Source organism: Podarcis erhardii, assembly GCF_964252035.2.
Source record: "Podarcis erhardii genome assembly, chromosome: 14".
NCBI classification, from domain to species: Eukaryota; Metazoa; Chordata; class Lepidosauria; order Squamata; family Lacertidae; genus Podarcis; species Podarcis erhardii.
In genome coordinates this window covers 30209113-30229367 of record NC_138503.1, presented here as the reverse complement: position 1 = coordinate 30229367, position 20255 = coordinate 30209113, and the positions used below count along the sequence as shown (strand labels likewise).

At 46.5% G+C, this 20255-nt stretch overlaps 1 protein-coding gene and 1 long non-coding RNA gene across 3 annotated transcripts; one reads left to right on the top strand and one right to left on the bottom strand.

Annotated features, from left to right (window-relative positions):
• Nucleotides 1-1885: 1885 nt before the first annotated feature.
• GGA2 (golgi associated, gamma adaptin ear containing, ARF binding protein 2) lies at nucleotides 1886-18458 on the top strand. 2 transcript variants are annotated; one of them, XM_081840564.1, is made up of 15 exons: nucleotides 1886-1996; nucleotides 4774-4858; nucleotides 6118-6193; nucleotides 7307-7405; nucleotides 8185-8308; nucleotides 9196-9299; nucleotides 9725-9805; nucleotides 10611-10757; nucleotides 11417-11498; nucleotides 12303-12407; nucleotides 13769-13939; nucleotides 14983-15126; nucleotides 16349-16518; nucleotides 17259-17369; nucleotides 17980-18458. In XM_081840564.1, exons 1-15 carry the CDS (start codon nucleotides 1954-1956, stop codon nucleotides 18088-18090), a joined length of 1653 nt encoding a protein of 550 aa, XP_081696690.1. In that variant the 5' UTR covers nucleotides 1886-1953; the 3' UTR covers nucleotides 18091-18458. The 2 variants fall into 2 exon arrangements, with proteins under 2 accessions (XP_081696690.1, XP_081696691.1); XM_081840565.1 differs by lacking the exon at nucleotides 1886-1996 and adding an exon at nucleotides 3984-4398.
• A 249-nt stretch (nucleotides 18459-18707) lies between these two features.
• LOC309329628 lies at nucleotides 18708-20225 on the bottom strand. Its single transcript, XR_014151208.1, has 2 exons — nucleotides 19973-20225; nucleotides 18708-19510 (listed from the first exon to the last, which is right to left on the bottom strand). It is a non-coding gene; the product is annotated as an uncharacterized lncRNA (long non-coding RNA).
• Between the last annotated feature and the right edge of the window lie 30 nt (nucleotides 20226-20255).

Here is a 20255-nt window from a genome sequence, read left to right as displayed (position 1 = left end):
GAAGGTACATTCTTTCACCTTTGGTGGACGTGCCCAAAGATTAAGGCTTTCTGGGAAATCATTTATAATGAACTGAAAAAGGTATTTAAATATACCTTCCTTAAGAAACCAGAGGCCTTTCTTCTGGGCATGGTCGGCCAATTGGTGTCAAAGAAAGAACTTTTTTATGTATGCAACAACAGCAGCAAGAATACTCATCGCGAAGTATTGGAAGACACAAGATTTACCCACTCTGCAAGAATGGCAGATGAAGGTGATAGACTACATGGGACTAGCAGAAATGACCGGCAGAATCCGAGACCAGGGAAAAGAGTCGGCGGAAGAAGACTTGTAGAAATTTAAAGACTATTTGCAGAGGCATTGCAAAATTAATGGACATTAGAGGGATGTTGGACAGAAATTAAGTGGTTACTAGCTGTAATGTAAAGGTTGAGCAATAAGTTATAATAAGTTATAATAAGGATTTGCTGAGTTAAGAATTTGAACTGGAATACAGTGGTGCCTCGCAAGACGAAATTAATCCGTTCCGCGAGTCTCTTCGTCTTGCGGTTTTTTCGTCTTGCGAAGCACGGGGCTTAGCGGCTATTAACGGCTTAGCGGCTTTAAGAAAAAGGAAACAAACTCGCAAGAACTCACAAGACGTTTCGTCTTGCGAAGCAAGCCCATAGGGAAATTCGTCTTGCGAAGCACCTCAAAAAACGGAAAACTCTTTCGTCTAGCGAGTTTTTCGTCTTGCGAGGCATTCGTCTTGCGGGACACCACTGTACAAAAGGGGGAGGTGAGAGGAGGTCTGGGAAACAAGTTAATGGAAATAAGTAATGGAAACTATATTTGTTTTAACTGTTTTTTAATTTTGTATCTTTGTATTTTTGTTACTTTTTGTTACTTTTTCTTTTTTTTCTTTTTTCTTTTTCTTCTTCTTTGTATTAATTTGGAAACTCTAATAAATATTTATAAAAAAAGAAAAAGAAAAGCAGGTATCACTCGATCAAGTTCCTCAGTTTTGTGGAATCACTCAAACTACAGAGTTTAATTGGGTTTTGCATAAATGTACAGTTAAGGTAATTGTTAATAAAATGTGCAATCTATTAATTTTGAATTGTATTGCATTATTATCTTCCTCCGGGTGGTGATAACTACTATTCTGACTACAGTAATGCTTTTCATAGGGCAGAGGGTACTGAGGATGAATTTATGGAACCAAGAGGTCCAAAATAGATTGGGAACCACTGAGCTATTGGTGAACATTTCCAAAAACTAAAAAATCCAAATCCTTAGAAGAACCTCACCTCCATTAGGCCAACCCAAATGTTGCAAAGGAGTGGGCAAACTTTTTCCCACTTCCAGCCTAACAAGAATTTTGCTGTAATACGGATTATCGTTATTTTTCTTGTGGGCTGGAGGCTTTGGTTTTTAATCGTGCTTTTCCAAGGTGATGTGAACACTAATCCATTTTGAGTCTTTCATTTTAACTTCTGGAAAGTTTTACATTATTGCTGTTCATTTTTCTTACTGATAATTTTGTTGGGTGGTTTTTTTTTTGTAAACCACTTTAAGCTTTTTTTTTAAAGCGATGTATAAATCAATCTATCAGCCCGCTGTCCTCTCTCCCCTTATGCTCCCCTTGCCCCCACCCCCCACCAATGTTTTGCACCCTGGTCCAGCTGGCCAAGGCGCGGAGCCCCCGGGGAGAGGCTGCTCTGGGCGGCTTCCCGGCCCCTCGCGGCGTCTGCTGGTGCGCTTTTCCCCGGCGGGGCTCCAGTGCCAGGCCCGGGGCTGCTCCTGGCCTCCGCCTGTTGCTGCCCAGCGCCGGGCGCGGAGGCGGCGCTCCGGCTACCTCTCCCCGCCCCGGGCGGGCGCCGAGGCGGGATCTGGGCGCCGGAGGGTCGTCCCACCCCGGGCTGGGCGTGCCGGGCCAATTTTCTGCCCGGCCGAGGAAGAGGGAGGCAGGCCATGGCGCGGGCGGCTCCTCCGGGCGCGCTGGAGCTGCTGCTGCGTGAGTGTGGGGAGGAGAGGGAGGGCGCTCTGCACGCGCTCAGAGGCTACGGCGCCTGGTTGGGCGCCTCTCCGGGCTGAGTTCCGCGGAGCTTGACTGCTTGGCTCCTGAGACGCGGGAGGAGGAAGAAGGACACCCCACCCGACCGGGCTGGCCCTTCGCTCCCAAATCTGGCATATGAGCCTGGAGGGGGGTGTCTTGGAAAGCTCTCACCGCTGGGAGCTTTTCTTGCAAACCACCTGAAGCGTCAAACGGTGCAACTCGGAAGCGGTTTTGCACCAGGCGGCTTAAACTGGCCCCCTTCGGCAAGGCGGAGTCAAAGTGGCTGCGTGTTTTTTCAATCCAGACTGGGGGACCCTGAAAGGCAACAGTTTTGGCTTCCGATTTCTCCCCCCGTCAAAGCTGCTTTAATACTGCTTTTATTCAATGTTGCTGCATCTCTCTTTTTTTTTTCATTTGAGGGCAGATAATTTGGGGATTTTCTAGTTTCCTCATGTTTGAGGTACTTCTTGCCTCCTGGACTTAATAACCTGATATTTTGCCATAATTTTTTTTTATTCGATCCCCACTCTTGACTCAAGTGGGCTTAGTCAGACTTAAATACTACATCATTATCCCTTCTTTTAAAAACTTTCTTTGTTTGTTCAGACAGGCCTTTACAAAATGATGTTTTGTTTTAATCAGTCAGTGTCTATTGATATTCACTGATAAATTTTAACCATGTTTTTATGGCCATTTGTTGATTTTTATAACTTTATATGTTGTACTCCACCTTGCTGTGTGTTTTCCCTCCCTGAAAGCGTGGATTATAAATTCATAAATAAATAAATAATGTAAGACACTTTTTTATTGGCCCATTATCCTCACTGCTTTTATTCATGGGCAATTTCTTACTGCTCTTGATCAAAGTTAAAGACATATGAAGAGCCTTTTTGGAATCTGGCCCAAAGCCCATCTGAGCCGCCATCCTGTTCTCACAGTTACCAACAATATGCCCACGGGAAGCTAGCAAAGCAAGCAGACCTGGGCACAAGGGCACTTTTCCCTCCTGTGGCTTCCAGCCACTGGCATTCACATGCATTGCTGCCTCTGACTAGTTTCTGCAAATAATAGTAACTCCAAGAAGTAGTATTTTGCCTAGTTGTTGTTATTATTATTATTATTATTATTATTAAAACAAGAGTACACATTCCCAGCTAATTCTGGCTTCAGGGCTGTCTGTTGTATAAATGCTTCCCTAAATCAAATGCCTTCGTTACAGAAAAAAGGATCATTTTCTCACTCTATAAAAAGCTTTCTCTGACGCAAGGGAAAAAACCCTGTAATTTTTTCTGTTCTGATTTGAGCCAGCAGTAATCTGATGCAATCTGACGTTTTCCTGCCAGGCCTAAAAATGCATCTGATCAACGCCTGTACTGTATATTTATCAGTCAGTTTTCCAATACAGTAGATAGCATTTCAAAATTCTGTTGGAGAGAACTGGTGGAAAGAACATTCTCCATCCTCTTTACACTCCATCCTTTTTACACCTGGATTTCCCTTCCTAATTAAAGAGCCTGACCATTCATTTGTTAACGGCGCAATCCTATATGTGTCTACTCAGAAGTAAGCCCTGTTGAGTTCAATAGGGTTAGTCCCAGGTGAGTAGGTATAGGATTGCAGCCTAAATGCTGTATACTCCCTTATAAGTGCAATGGTTTCATTTTTCTTTAACTTCTCAGTAGCTTGGTTTTTGTCAACTGAACAGAATTATTAAGCATTCTTCTCTCTTTTGAGGATATTGCAACAATTTCTAACTTCCCTTAAAAATCTGCAGTCTTCAAAACTCTCAGAAACAAAAGATTTCTAAGAAGATACACTGCCCCTAGTTTGTCTCTTTCTTTCATAGCAAACCTGCTCTTGTTCTTCCCTGTTTCTTCTTGGCTGCCAACAAGGCTAAAAAATGTAAAAACACACACACCAAAAACTCAGTTTATTCTTTGTTTTATCAGTGGGCATATCTAAAGCTTTTAAAATCTCCATCCAATATTATCTCATCCTCTTCAAAGTATTTAATTTCTTTTAAACAAAGGCCTTCCTTTCTGTGTGCTATTTACTTTACGGTTGTTATTTTCATCCTCCCACTTGAGACTGTTAACACAAATCTCCCATCAGTATCTATTTTTATTAATATTTACTGAATTCATGCCTCGCCTTTCCTCCCCAAGGAGCCCAGGCTTGCAAACAGATACACAATTTGAAAACGAAAGCAAAAATGGATTCAAACATTCTAAGAGCAGTTGCAACTTAAAACATATTAAAGCAGTTACAGTTAAAAATAGTCTAAAAGCAATTACAATCAATAACGTTCTTCCATTCAATGATCTTGGAGTTTCCAGGAACAGCCACCAACAGATGCACAGGTAATCAAGAATGTTTTCAGGTTCCTCTTGAAAGTTGCTAGCAATGGAGACAGGCACACCTCACTAGGGAAGACATTGCACAACTGGGGAGCCACCACTGAAAAGGCCCCTGTCTGGTGACTATTTCTTCCTCTCCTTCCTAGCTTATTTTCTAAATACACTGCAGCCCCTTTAGATATGGTTGCCTGGGGGAGAGGACTAGGCTGCCTCTCCATTTCACTTTCTGCTCCCTTTCTCTTTTCTGTGTCCTTTCACTGGCAACAGAACAGGGCTGGGGCTGGATAGCAGGCAACATCTGGGGCTGATCAGACACTGGTGTTTTGCCCAGCTGTGCTGCACTGTTGTGACTATTCCCAACCTTGTCTTCCATGGCAGACAAAGCCACAGACCCCAGTAACTCCGAGGAAAACTGGGAATGTATCCAGAGGTTTAGCGACCAGGTCAACGCAGATGCTGACAGGTAAGGCTGCACTGGGTGAGGAGAACCTTTTGCTAGGCCACTTCCAGCTCGAGGTGGATGTGGAAGTTGGCAAAGGTTTTGTCTTGAGCGTGGAGAGGTGGTCAGAGCTTGTGTCACCCCAAAGTTCTGTTTGCTACCCTTTGCCCATGTGCAGAAGCTCTACAGCAGGGCAGATTGTGGGAGATTCCCAGGCAGAACAGGAGAGGAGAGAGCGCCTCTGTACTCTTCTTGCGGTGTGTGGTCAGATTCTGGTCTGCAGTTGTTGCGTTGTGTGTGGGTTGCTTGTGTTTCCTTGCCCAGGAATCCCTTAAGCCTTGGGCACTGTTTGCTGAAAGCAAATGAATTCTTGAGAGCTTTTGCATCTCCTAAAACATAGCAGCTGGTTGAAAGTTGAATGTCTGGCAATGTTCCTTGACTGGGGATGGGCTTGGAACGAACCTCAGCTCTCTTTCTGCCACAATTTCTGCTCATTCCATCCTTTTCTTGCATGGCATTTTATGTCATGCCAAGAGTGTGCTTGAGCTCCTTTGGCGGAGATGATCTATTGTTTCTTGAGGAGCAGTTTCGCTTCTTGTGGCTCAAGCACCTATCTGCTTTCTTTTGCAGTTGTTTCTGGTCAAACAGGTTCAGCTGGCTTCTTCTATATTGCTTAAAAAGCCTGTACAACCTGTTGGCAAGGTGCCAGACTGGAGCATATCTAGCCATCACGAGCAGCAGTGATCACTCTTACAAACCACGTTCAACACTCTCAGAGAAGAAACAACGAGTGGTTTACCTCCACTCCTCAGCTACTTTCCTGTAGAGACTGAGAAAAAACCCCAAATAACAGGGTTCAACAGATATTACCCTAAAATGACATGCAGTTGGAAGTGTCAGGTGTCAGCTGCCTATGAAATATCCCTGGATCTTGTGTGGCAAAAGCAGAGAGCTGGTCTTGGGTGCAGAAGTACAGATCTTCTCTTGTCCATCACTGAGCAAACTGCCCTCTTCCTCTTGAAAACATAGGAAACTGCCTTGTGCTAGCTCAGGATTGTGTGCATGCTGACTGGCAGCTGTGGCTCTCCAAGTTTTTCAGGCAGGGAGTATTTCCCCCCAGCCCTTACTGGACCTTCTGCATGCCAAGCAGATGCTCTCCCATTGAGCTTTGGCCCTCCCCGACAGCAATACCCACCTGCCTCCTCTGGTTGTTGTGAAGGTGAATTCAAGAATGATTTCAGGGACTATGGCATGACTGTTTTTCTTTTTTACCTCTCTCTCAGCATTGCTACAGCTCTGAAGTTGCTGGAACATAAGATCCAGTCGCCGCAGGAGGCAGAGGCTCTGCATGCGCTAACCGTAAGTGTACCAGGGCCTGGAAATCCTGGGTTCAAATTCCCACTTGCACATGAAGGGTGACCAGTCACTGCCTCTCAGTCCCATAACTGGTTTGTTGTGGGGATTAAATAAGAAGAGGGAGAACTGTGTACTTGCTGTCCTTGGAGAAAAAGGTGGGATATAAATGCAAGAAATAAGTGTGAGCATTGTGCAACCCAGTGTATCCTGCAGTATCCTGGACGCAGGGATATCGTGCATGCAAGGCCTTGCATTTCCTCTTCGGATTCCAGACTTCTTGTTCCCCCATTTGCTGTCTGGACAGAGCAGCTGCTGATGTGCATCTAGGCTGAGAATTCTGCAGTTTGGTGGTTCTTTTTTCCCTCTTTTTGAGGGGGAGCTTCCTGCTCTTGTAGCTTGTCACATCTGCGTTACACAACCTTCGTTCACCCCCCATCCCAATCAGTCTCAGCCTGACTGAGTCCACCTTCTCCTCCCTCATTTGCTCACTGAGCTATGCCTGACAACTGGCACTGTTTGGAACACCTCCCCTGCTTATTCTGAACAGCCTGTTAGCTTAGGCTTGGAATCAGTTCTCAGTGCCAGGGGTCAGTTGTGGCCAGTGTGAAGTTATTAGAAATGCAGTGTCTGTGAGCATGTGCAGAGTATTTTTCTCCTTCCTGAAATTCCCATATCGAGATGAGCAAGGGCAGATATGGATTTTAACCAACCCAGAGTCTCTCCGCCAGCCTTCATCAAACCTAGTGACTGACCTGTAGGTGTTTTGGACTATAGATCCCACCACAGATGCTGGCTGCAGCTGATAGGAATTGCAGTCCAAAACATCTGGAGAGCACCCAGCCAGTGATGGCTGCCCTTTGCACTTCTATTTGGAGTTATGAAGACTTAGAGAAAATAGCACCTCCCCCTCCCTGCACCCCTGGGTCCCCTTTCCCACTGCCTTTACCTAGAGAAAGTTACCTGGCTCTGTTTTCTGCACCATGTGTTGTCACCTCGAATGGCTTGGTGACCCCACTGCCTAAGGACAAGGCTGGCGTGATGGGGTCTTGGGGGCTCCCTGTGGATTTGCCCGCTCTTTTAGGATCAAGGTTTGTGTTTGCCTCTTTTCCCCACGAGGTCTTGGAGATGTGTGTGAACAACTGCGGAGAGAATTTCCATCATGAAATGGGGAAGTTCCGATTTCTGAATGGTCTCATAAAGGTCCTTTCTCCCAAGGTAAGTGCCCAGGCAGGTGAAGCTCAGAAATTCAAAGTGTTGGTGCTGACCTTTAAAACCCTAAACGGCCTTGGTCCAGTATACTTGAAGGAGTATCTCCACCCCCATCGTTCAGCCCAGACACTCAGGTCCAGTTCTGAGGGCCTTCTGGTGGTTCCCTCACTGTGAAAAGTAAAGTTACAAGGAACCAGGCAGAGGGCCTTTTCGGTAGTGGCGCCCGTCCTGTGGAACACCCTCCGATCAGATGTCAAGGAAATAAACAACTATCTGACTTTTAGAAGACATCTGGGAAGTTTTTAATGTTTGATGTTTCATTGTGTTTTTAATATTCTATTAGGAACAGCCCAGAGTGGTTGGGGAAACCCAGCCAGATGGGCAGGGTATAAATAATAAATTATTATTATATAGAAAAAGAAGCCTGGAAGGGAGGGACCCTTGTCAGAAAAGGGGTGGCTGCGAGGTCCCTTCAGAAGGGCCTCCTCAGAGTCCTAAAGGTCAAGATAAAGTTGGGGTTGTGTGTGGTTATTTTTAAAAGAGGGGTGGATTCTGTACTTTCAGCAACATCTGCAGGGCCACTGGTTATCCCCTGTTCCCACTGTTAAGGGTACAGGTGCATCCTTTGAAGCCAGAAAACATCTGAAATGTACAAGGATTTATTTTGCGTGGGTGTGGGTACAAAATGCCGCGGGCACAGTCTTGCTTTGTGAGGAGCGGGGGACTCCCCAAGGTGGTGGTCTTTCTTATTCTGGTTCCAACCATATTTACTTTGGGCTTCCCAGTATCTCGGAGAGTGGTCAACGGACAGAGTCAAATCCCGCATCGTCGAGCTGCTGTTCAGTTGGATGGTGTGGTTTCCTCAGGAAGTGAAAATCCGCGACGCTTATCAAATGTTGAAGAAACAAGGTCTCCATTTAGCTCTTTCTTCTGTCTGTCTTCTCCCCCACCTCCTTCCCATCTCAAAGTCACATGGCCTTAAACCACAAGCCTGCTGACCAAAATGCTTCCAACACCCTTTTTCCTCACGAGGTTTTTCCGTGAGAAAGCAGAACAAAGTATTTTTCTTCCTGGGACCACAAAAAAGGGGTTGCGCAGCTGGTGTTTACCTCTCTTATCTCTTTTAAACTACTTACTGTGGTGGGTCTATTTATTTATTGCCCTTGTATCTCCCCTTTTTCTTCCAAGAAGCTCAAGTTGGTCTTCATGGTTCTCCTCATTTATTCCTCACAACAACCATGTGAGGTGGCTAAGGCTGAGAAGTGGTGACTGCCGAAGGTCACACCTATTGAGCTTCATGGCCAAGTGGGGAGATTTGAACCCTGGTCTCTCAGGTCTTAGTCCCACACTCTCTTTTTTTGCCAATTAATTTTTATTCATTTTCAAATTTATAAAACATCATAACCAGATTTAATTTAATTTAAATACCTTCCCCCCCCAAACTGGTTTCCAACTCTCAGATATACTCCAATTCATCCCCTTTAACATACTGCTTTAAAATTCATCTCTAATGATCATCCATTTTAAAAAACAAATTCTAGTCTGACACTCTTAACAGCTGCATCCAAAAGTTTTTGCGGTGCAATCTGAAGCCTTGCAGATGACAAATTGCAGGCGATTTAAGGCCAGCTTTTGCTCCTTTGCTTTAAATTTTTAGTTTCTTGCATTTTGAATCTCTGAATTCCAGGCTCTGACAACTAGCTTTCAATGCCTTTTCTGTTGTGATTTGTCACTTTAAATGGCCCCTGAGCATCCTTGAACTGTGGGTGTGCCAACACTGCAAAGCTTTATTTCAGGGATCGTCAAACAAGACCCCAAACTACCGGAAGACAAAATTCTGCCACCACCTTCTCCACGGCCGGCTAGCTCCATTTTTGATGCTGATGATGAGAAATCCAAGGTAACCTGCTCCTCCTTGTGGTCAAGCTGGACGCTGCACTATTGCTCACGAAAATAATGGACTTGGGTAGTGGGTGCCGACAGGGTGACCTACGGGGGCCCCTGACAAGCCTTTTGGGGATTGAATCAAGGACCTTCTGCGTGCAAAGCAGACTTTTGTCCCCTGACCCTACAGCCCTTCCCTTGTTTTTTAAAAATATTCTGGTTATAAAACTTTATTCTGAGAAATGCTGCTTTTTCTATGCAAAACCAGACCACCTGAAAGCCTTGTTGGTAAATATTCAAAGCAGCCCCTTTTTAAAAAAAGTAGGAGTCTCTCCCCCCCTTTTTTTTGTTCCTGAACAGTTTTGCTTGAGACAAAGTGTGCCATTGACTGTGTGGTGATGCTTCTGGCCTAGTCCTCACCTTCTCCCCTCCTCTCCTCAGCTTTTAACAAGGCTCCTGAAAAGCAAAAACCCAGAGGACCTTCAGGCAGCAAACAGACTGATCAAAGGGATGATCAGAGAGGTAGGCCTTCTCTCTGCCATTTCCCCCAATTGCCTGGCAGCATCTGGTGCCAGAGGGCTCCATGCTCATGGAGAAGCCAGTGTGGTGTAATGGTTAGAGTGCTGGACTGTGACCTGGAAGACACCAGCGTTCAAATCCCCCCTCAGCCATGAAGCTCACTGGATGTGACTTAGGGCCAATTACTGCTTTATTATTATTATTATTATTATTATTATTATTATTATTATTATTATTATTTATTTACTCTACTCATCTGACTGGGTTGCACCATCCACTCTGGGTAGTTTCCAACAAATATAAAAACCTTCAGATGTCTTCTTAAAGTTGTATAGTTACTTAACTCCTTGACATCTGTCGGGAAGGCATGCCACAAAGTGGGTGCAACTACCAAGAAGGCCCTCTGCCTGGTTCCTTGTAACTTCACTCCTTGCGGCCTCACCTACCTCACAGGGTTGTTGTGGTGATTAAATGAAGTGGAGGAGAACCGTTTATGAATAGAGGGGAGAATCCTTGAGCTCCTTGGAGGGGTAAAGATATAAAGGCAACAAATAAAGAAATGCAGGCACAGATTCTTAGGTGGTCGTCTTCAGACTTTCTCTGCTTTGCTTTTCTAGGGCTTAGTTTATTATCAGACCTTGGTATGAGAGGCACAAGCTGAGGCTGCTAATTGCTTAGGGGAAATGCCTTGCGACCTAGAATCATAGAGTCACAGAATTGTAGAGTTGGGAAAAGGGTCCCAGGGGTCATCCAGCCCCCACCCTCTGAAACACAGCTAAATAATCTGAGTGTGTTTGGCCCATTGCAGGAGCAGGAGAAATCGGCCAAGGTCTCCAGGCGACTGAACGCTCTGAAGGAAGCCCGCAGCAGCGCAGAGGCGTTGGAGGAGATGCTGAGAAGCTGGCAAGAAAGCAAGGGAACCGGGACCCCCACGTCAACCCTGGAGCTCCTACAGGTAAGTCCTGCTCTCTCCCCCCCGCCCCATGACCTTTGGGGAGCAACTCTGAAGTCCAGGCATGAAAGGCACAGCACCTAGCATGCTCTGTAAGGCCTTTCTCCCGGGCAGCCCCATATGCTCCAGGACCTTCTTGTGCCTGGCCATGGGGAGGGGGCTCTTGAGGACAATGGTGGGGCCTCTGCAGTATGCATTGGTTGACTCGTTTGTCACCAGGAGAGAGAGAGGACCTCTGTTTTCAGATTCCTTCCCACAATTCTCAATGAATACTACTTGCGGGGAATCACACACTGCTGTTGGTACACCCAGGCCCTGTCTGCAGGCTTCCCATTGTGGCATTTTGTTGGCCTCCTTGGTGAGGAGAGGATGCTGGGCTCAATGGACCTCTGGCTGCAAGGTTTTTTCTGATGTTCTTCAGTTGCATATGTACCCCTCTGGCTAGAAAACTGGATTGGGCTTAACTAAATTCTGGGTGCCTGGAATCTGCCCTGAAACACATAGCAGAATATTATCTTAACACGATGAATAAAGTTCCTCTGAGCATGCGTGGTGCGCTTTCCTCCTCCCCTCGGGCCACAGCTGGGGTGGGGTGGGGCTGGGTCAGCTGGGCTGTGAGGCTGAGCCAGCGGCACTTCCATTCTGGCTGTGTCCTTCCACAGGCCACGTTTGCCAAGTGCGAGAGGCTGAAGCCGCTGCTCTTCCGTGTGGCCAGCGAGACGGTGGAAGACGAGGAAGCTCTGGGTAAGAATGGGAAAGACAGACAAGAGAAGGGAAGTGGAGGGGCTGGGCAGGGGTGTGTGTGTAGAGAGAGGGATGTTACAGAGGCCCAATAAATGCAGTTTTGTTCTGGCTGAGGACGGAACAGCTGTCCCCTATTCTCTCTACCCTCAAATTAGGAAACTGCTGGATTTGAAATCACTTTTATTTATTTATTTGTATATAATTTTTATTAAGTTTTCTGTTTTACAGTTTAAGATACTCATTTTACATCTTAACATATCAGTGACTTTCCTTCTTCTCTTTCCATGGTTCATTTTACATATCATAAATCCCTGCATATTTTACAAAAACTATACCGTTCAGTATTCCATTGTTGCGTCCATCAAAACTTATTTACACTGTTGAATTTATCTTAATGCTACCAACGTTTTCAGCTGTACATCATTATTTCCCATATATTCAACAAACATTTTCCAATCTTCTTTAAACGTATGTTCTTCTTGTTCTCTTACTCTATTTGTTAAGTCTGTGAGTTGTGCATATTCTGTAAACTTAAGTTGCCATTCTTCTTTAGTTGGAACCTCGCTCGTTTTCCATTTTGGGGTGAAATCAATTTTATTAGATGGGGTTTGTGTGTGTTTTGTTAGCCCCGAGAATTAGAATTCCAGGGTTTTAATTTCTTAACAGGGGTAACTTTTTTTTTTTAACTCTAATAATACAGAACATATGGAACAAAGAACCCCCCACCCTACAAATAACAATTGTTTTCTTGTAATTGTTGAGTGAAGCTTGTGGTGCAAATTCTCACTCTTGTTGCTTCTGTAGGGGAGGTTCTGCAGGCAAGTGACAGGCTCACACGGGTGCTGTGCTCTTACAAGGACGTTGTGGGCACTGCTGGGGATTCTGGGACCAGCTCTGGTGGTACTGCTGGTAGGTCAAGGTTGGCAAGGCTCTCCCTGTCTTGTAAAGGGTCTGGGGGAGGCCCTGCTTGCAGTGAAGCCAAGGGGCAGATTGAGATGGGCTAGGGTGAATCATAGTAGAGTTGGAAGGGGACCACATTTGTCCAGCCATCTGCAATGCAGGAACCTTTTGCCTAATGTGAGACTTGAACCCACTACCCTGAGATTAAGAGTCCCATGCCCTACGGACTGAGCTATCATACAGGTGCCTTTTTGTTCTTCAGAGTTGTTGGGAAGGGATTTAAAGAGGGGGGTATGAGGAGGTGGGTTTGAGAAGGAAGGAAAAAAGGAGGGTCAGAAGGGCGAGCAGAAAACCGCATCAGGTGACTACTTCATTTTGCGAACCACAAACTGCAGGATGGCCCCCCTTTTTAAAAAGCTTCCAGCTCTTTAAGTCTCTGCTTTGAAGCACCACAGTAAATGAAAACATCCTGTTCTGCTTCTGCTCTGCAGGTCAGGATAGTCAGGGAGCATTTTGGGAAGCTTTGCTAAACCAGAGCAGCTAGCCAGCCTACAGTTTCAAAAGCCTGACACAGTTTGCTGGTTTTCTTGCTTGTTTAGTAAGGCTGAAGTTATGCTATCTTGCTCCCAAGAGAATGGATTTGTGTCAGAAGTGTTTTGCTTTGAGTGGTGGATCTCGCTTAAGTTCTTGGCTGTCTGCCTTACCCAGTAATAGACAAGTGAAATGCAGAGTTTGTGTCAGGAGAACTGCTGGCAGCAATCTGAAATTGTGGGTGGAAGATCTTCCCTTTGCCCAGCATTCTCTACCAGCTGAGCCTCTTTGGGATAGCCATCTACTTGGTTTAAAAAACAAATCTTGCTTTCATTTAAAGCCCTATATGACCTTTAAAGCCCCATACGGCCTAGGACCCTCGTACCTACGGGACCGCCTCTCCTGGTATGTCCCACGGAGGACCTTACCGTCTTCAAATAAAAACATCTTGGAGATCCCAGGCCACAGGGAGGTTAGGCTGGCCTCAACCAGAGCCAGGGCTTTTTCGGCTGTGGCCCTGATCTGGTGGAACGCTCTGTCACAAGAGACTGGGGCCCTGCGGGACTTGACATCTTTCCACAGGGCCTGCAAGACAGAGCTGTTCTACCAGGCCTTTGGCCAAGGTACAGTCTGACCCCCTCCTTCGGTAATCCTCATAGAACTCTAGCCCAATGGTTGCCATTAATTTGATTTTGAATTGATTTTAGAATGCATTTCAATTAATTGATTGTGATTTTATGTAAATTGTGTTACTTTTATTGTTGTTAGCTGCTCTGAGCCCGGCTTCGGCTGGGGAGGGCGGGATATAAATAAATTTATTATTATTATTATTATTTCAGCTGGACCTCAGCCCCTTCCAGACGCTGCGAGCAGCCTCACCCTCATCGACCTCTCTGAGCTGGGTGCTGGGTGCCAGGCTCCCTTGCAAGAGAACGCAAAGACAGAGCCTTTTCTGGAGAGGCTCCTCTCCTCCTCTTCTACCCACTCACTGGATGAGGAGCTGATGTTAGGTTGGTGTCTTGGACTGGAGTTCTCAGGGGCTGCATCTTCCCTGATGTAGAAAGCCCTGCTTCCTGTGGTTGGGAAGGGCCTGTAGGAGGAGAGTGTTTGAGGAGGGCAAGAGTTGTATTCAGTGCTAGCCCTACTTAGAGTAGACCCATTGAAATTAATGGACTTAGCTTTTATGCAGAGTAGACCCTGTCCATGACTAACTTGGGCTCAGAGTGGGTCTACTCTGGGTAAATTATTATTATTATTATTATTATTATTATTATTATTTTATGTATTATATTTATATCCCACCTTTCCTCCAGCTAGCCCAAGGTGGTGTAAATAGTTCTCCCCAGTGCTGTTTTTCTAGAAAAAGAGGTGCTGGAATTCACCATGAATGCCTTCCTGGTTCTCTTATAATGGCACCTGAGAGGTGCTGGAACTCAGTTCCGGGGAGTTCTGGCTGGAAAAAAAGCCCTGGCTCTCCCACTTTCTAGTGCAACACTAACCACTACACCACACTGGTTCTGAATATGTTTGAATGCTACTCTATGTGTTCTCCAAACCAGGACATAACAAGCTGTTGGCGGCTTCATGTTTTCAACACCGCTTTATGATTTCCATTATGCTTTAGACTCTTGTTTTTGTACACTGCTGTGGAACCGTTTCCAAACCCTAAAATAAATAAATCCGTTAGAACTGTCCTTGTTATAGTTGCCCTGTTTCCTTCTGGTGGGGTCTTCCGAGCCCCCCAGGGAGAGCCAGCTATGAAAAAAACAGGCCAGGGGCCTCAAGAGCCATCCTCCTTCTTCTGGGCTGGTGGAAGAGTAGTGGGCCTGAGCTACTTGCGCCCTCGTTGGCTTCAGATCCTGCTGCACATCCTGGACCAGGGTCTTCATGGATGACCAAAGCTGGAGGAGGAGCCTTTGGGGATGTTGCTGCAGTATTAGCATCTAAGCAAGAGGCAACCAGGGCGTGGGGAAGGGAGGTGCGGAAGGAAAGGGTTAGTTCCCTGCTGGGATAGTGATGTTGCCTCCAGCTTCCTGTGACTCTCTTTCCCCAGGTCTTCCAATCAGCCCGACGACAGCGGCTCCTCCAGTCTCCAGTCAAATACCTGAAATGGCACCAGCACCTTTGCCGCCTTGCCCTGCGTCCTCCAGCAGCTCCTTGGCTAAGCTTTCAATTCCGCTGAGTTCCATTACTCTGAGTAAGTGCCAGGATGGGAGCTTTTCTTCACAGGGCAGGAGCTAAGCAGCTGCACCTGATCTGGTGGTGGGATGTGGACTCTGGTGGGGCGACAGAGCCCCGTATAGGGTTTGGCTTTGCCCCTCTGTGAGGCTCTGTGGCTACCTGTTGCCAACTGCAGTTGGCATGGCAGCTACGGCCATTCCTGGACCGGGAAGGCTTGGCTGCAAGTAGTTCATGCGCTGGCTACTTCCAGAGTAGATCACTGCAATGCACTCTGTGCGGGGCTTCTGTTGCGCCTGATTCAGAAGCTGCAGTGAGTGCAGAATTCTGCAGCACGATAGCTGATGGAAGTGAGGCCATGTTAGGATTTAACGCCTGTGCTCAGATATCTGCAGTGGTTGCTTATTTGCTCCCTGGCCAGGCTCAAGGTATTACACCATTAATATACAAAGCCCCCAGTAATCTGGGACCATATTATACACCCTCTCGATTGCTTTGATCTGCAGGACTGGCCCCGTTATAGGTGCCACACAATTCCCGTTCCACATTTTTTGGAAATTGGTCTCCTAGTGTGGCAGCACCTACACATGGGAATTCCCTGCCTCTCTACTCTTTTCAGCACCTACTAAAAACCTTTTTTTAGACAAGCTTGGTGTTTGGGATGCTGGTGTGTTTTCAGCTCTAGGGATGGTTTTCATTTTTTTGAATGCTGTAATAGTTTTTACTAATTACCTTACTGTCTTATTCTTTATGCAAACTGGGATGAAGATTTCTGCAATTAAGCAGCATATAAATTGTATGAAATAAATAAATGCCACTTTCCCTGCCCCTCCCTCTGGATCCTGGCATCCTCATCCTAGCCACCAGATTGCCTAAGGACAGTGGTAGAGCATAGCTGGGATAGCTCAGTTGGTAGAGCAGGAGACTCTTAATCTCAGGGTTGTGGGTTCAAGCCCCACATTGGGCAAAAGGTTCCTGCATTGCAGGGGGTTGGACTAGATAACCCTCATGGCCCTTCCCAACTCTACAATTCTATGATTCTATCTGTTCTGGATGTAGAAGGTCTCGAGTTCAGTTTCTAGTATCTCCCAAGTATGGCTGGTAGACACCTCTGCCTGAAATCTTGGAGGGTCATTGCATTGTTGCCAATCAGTGTAGACAGTGTGGAGCTAGCTGACCCCAGTGGTCTCACTCTGTGTAAGGCAGCTTCCCATGTTTGTCTGTCTTCTTGTCCCCAATAGGCACGATCCCCCCGGTCACAGTCTATGAGGAGAAGGGTCTGAAAGCCATGCTCCACTTCTCCAGGGACCCGGTTCCCGGCCAACCAGCCACCAGGGTGCTGGTTCTCTCCCTGCTGAGCACTGCCCCTCACCCAGTCCAGGACATCGTTTTCCAGGCTGCTGTGCCCAAGGTGAGAGAAACTGGCTCTTAATCTAGGCAAGAGAGCTGTGCTCCTGATCAGCAGGATTCCTTCCTCCCTGTGGATTGTTTTATTTTATTCAGGAAGTTACATAGTGCCCTTCATTTATTTACTTATAAAAATATGTGTAGGCCGCAGTGCCATAAATAATTTAACAAAGTAGGTTATAGCAATAAAAACATAAAGCAATACAATACAAGCCATAACAAAAGTTAAAAAGCAGACACCATTGTGAAGGAGCTATTCTTAATTGCCTGCACAAGTATGGCAGAATAGAAAAGTTTTCAGCAGGCGTTAGAAGGCCCCTGCTGAATCTCCAGTGGCAGAAGGTCCCACAGGACTTGGCCGATGATGCTAAAGGTTCCATTTCTTGCTGCTGTCAGGGAAGGGTGAGGCTTTTCTCACCTGATGTCACAAGGATCTTAGGTTCCCATACAGACCAGGCCAGCAGAAAACGTTTCTCTTCTAGCAGGTCTTTGGCCTGACCTCTGTTTTTGTCACTTTTGCCTTGCCTTCCTGCTTTGCGGTATGAGGGTGTATTTTCCTTGGGGGTTTCAACTTGAAACAGAAAGAGGGGATAATTTATAAAATGTTGTGATTGATATGCTGCTGGGGCACTGGGCCATGGGGTTGTCCCAGCGACCCCTCTTGGGCTGAGCTTGTGCCTGAGGAGACCTCATCCTTCTTCCCCTCTCTCTCTCCCTCTCCTCTTTCTTGCTGCTGAATGATAGTCAATGGCCATCAAGCTGCAACCGGCCACAGGCTCCGAGCTGCCGGCCTTCAACCCACTCCTTCCCCCAACGGTGATTTCTCAAGTACTGCTTCTGGCCAACCCTCACCAGGTATGTGGCTGGATCAGGTTAGGGTGTGTGGTCTGGGTAGCAGACTGCCCAGCAGCAGCTGGGAGCCAGTGGCCCCTTCTTTGGCTGCCTGTTCAGAATGTGGGGCAGGGCTGGGAGCATCTGTGCTTGTTGGAATCCTATCGCCACCATCGCCATCACCTCTGACCACTGGCCCTGCTGACTGAGATGTAGGGATGAGAATGTTAGAAGGGGGGGGCGCGCGAGGCGAACTTCAGGAACATTTTGAAACTGATGAGGGTTCAGCTTCTCCTCAGACCGTCGAATGGGAATTGTGTAAAGCCCATATCCAAGATAGGATCACAGCACCTGCTTTTTGTAAGAAACAGATTTAGAAGACTGCCGGAAGGAAGTTGGGAAAAAACAGAGAGGCCCGTTTTAGGTCCATTGGCAGTATCCCCTCCCCCAGATTTACCATGCTGTAGATAGGAGTGGAAGGACCTCCACTACGGCTGAATTTGCCCTGGCATGTTTGCACCAGAGAGAGAATGGGCAAATTTTGGCTTCCTGCTTTAAAGAGGGGCCTGCCAGAAACTGCAGAGTGTCTATGTGTCTGTCTTTCCACTTTATATCTTTTTTCCCCTGTTCCCAGGCTCCACTCCGACTGAGATACAGATTGTCCTTCGTCCAAAATGGGGCACCTTGCACAGAAACTAGGGAGGTATCTGATTTCCCCCATGCAGAGTTATGGGGTGGGATTTAGTGACTGCTTGCCCGGTGACTTCAGAAGATTCCCCAGAGCACCATCTTCATGGCCTCAGGGCACTGGGATGAGCCTCACCAGGGCCCAGACATTCAATGCCAATTACGCTTTGGAGCAAGATACCTCCTTCTTCGTGTATACCAATCAGTACATTTTTAAAAATGCAGCTATCTTTATATTCATTTGGACTATGTAAACAGCACTGGACACTTTTTCCTCCAATAATCTTGGAAGGGATCACTTCGTTTCTGAGGATGGTCCACATGAAAGCTACCCTCCCACCTGTTGGCTGAGCTGCTGTGATGTCATGGAATGTGTGCAACCCAATAGTCCATAGAATACTGATAATAAAGTTTTTCTGTTTCTAAGACACGAGTCAAAGGTAAACATGGGAAAAAACTTCAACAGAATATACTGGCTAATTTCTGGCAAGAGGGTTGTTGGAAATAAAGAATTTGGGGCTGTGGAGGAAGCTGAAAAGCGGAGATGAAAGAGGGCCATGGGAATGACTAGAGGGAGCAAGATGTGACCAACAGAACACATGACGCGATGCACATGTGTGACAAACGCTTTGCTGTAGGCTGGATTTGTTTTACTTTCCAAAGAGTGGTATCTGCTCCAAAGAATTTGGCTGCCTTCTTTAAAGAGGGGCCTGCCTGAAATTGCAGGGTGCCTTGTGTGGACCAGTTTGCTATTTAGAGGATGGGAGGGGAGAAGGAACCTCTGCGTCTGCGTGGAGGACTCTCTTTCATTGGAGGTTTGAAAGCAGAGCCTAGATGGCCACCTGTCAAGGGTTCTTTGGTTGTGACTCTTGCATTGCAGGGCTTTGGACTGGATGACCCTTCCAGATCCTCCTAGCTCTACAATTCTGATTCTGTCCCTGCACCACTCATGCTCTGCTGCTGCCGGCACAGAGCGCCTTGCCCAGAAGAGTTGCTGGCTAAGATTAGTATAATTTATTACCCACCCTTCATCCTAAGGTCCCAGGTTCAGCTTATAACAATTAAAAGACAATGCTGAAAACAGCTTAAGCATTCTGCCCTGTGGGCTCGATCTGTGGCCTCCCTTAATGGCACCCAATCAAAACATGTTGCCCTGGGTAGCCGCCTCTTGCCAAGAGGTCTAGAGAAAACTGGTCTGCATGCCTCTTCCTTTGAGCTAGTAATGAGGCAGCAGCACCCTTGCTCCCCAGGGAGATGCTGCTGGTTGTGTGACTCCTTTTGCATTTAGGAGCAAGCACGTGGAGTGTGCTTAGCCTGGTTTTCCAAAGGTGTCAGTCTTCTCTGCGTCTTCTCAACCCAAGAGCAGCTGTCCTGGGCAAGGACTCTTCCTAGGGTGCCTTCAGGGGGGGTCTTGAGTGGCTGCCTCTGTTTGAGTTGCCCGACTTCTAACATGGTTTTCTTAATTTTTAAGTATACAACTGCAAAAAGTCAACAAATGTACTGATAAATCAAAAAACCATAACTGTAATTATGACTTGAGTGAAGTAAACATTCAATTTCAGCATTCAGAAATAAATATGGAGAAATGGCTCAGAATTATTAATTAAATTTCTATACTGCCCTTCATCTGAGGATCACAGGGTGGTTCACAATATAAAAACCACAAAAACATGTAACATTGTTTAAAAGGCCATAGACTGCTAATGAGCCAAACGCCAGGGAGGAGAGGAATGCTTTTGCCTGCAGAATGAAATAAAATCAAAAGCAATCATAATCGACAAAGAATTTATAGACTACTATTTCATTAAAATATCAAAGAGGTTCACAACAAAAATACATGAAATGAATGTAAAAAGAGGCATAAATCAATCAATATTCTGAGTGGGTTATATCCAGCTACCTTTTGCTCAGGGCAAACTCATTGAAATAAATGAACCTACCTTAGTCATGATCATTCATTTCAATGGATCTACTCAGAGTAGGGCTAGAACTGCATACAGCCCGTTATTATTTTGCCAGCCAACGTGTGCCTGTGCTGCCTAGCCTTCTATCAGGGGCAGAAACTCAGACAGGAAAAGACTGCGCCTGTTGGCTCTCTGCCTGCCTGCCCCTTACGGAAAGCTCAGCAGAAGCCCCTCGAAGCGTCTCCGCCCCGGCGCCAGACAAGCCTGCGCGCAGCGTGTAGGCGGGGTCTCTCTCAGCGGAGCCACGACAGCAGGAGCG

Coding starts and splice junctions, on each gene's coding strand:
- GGA2 (XM_081840564.1), top strand. CDS start 1,954: ATGGCGCGGGCGGCTCCTCCGGGCGCGCTGGAGCTGCTGCTGC. Junction 15,127..16,348: donor GCTGAGTTCCATTACTCTGA/GTAAGTGCCAGG, acceptor TGTCCCCAATAG/GCACGATCCCCCCGGTCACA. Junction 17,370..17,979: donor TTCTGGCCAACCCTCACCAG/GTATGTGGCTGG, acceptor CCCTGTTCCCAG/GCTCCACTCCGACTGAGATA.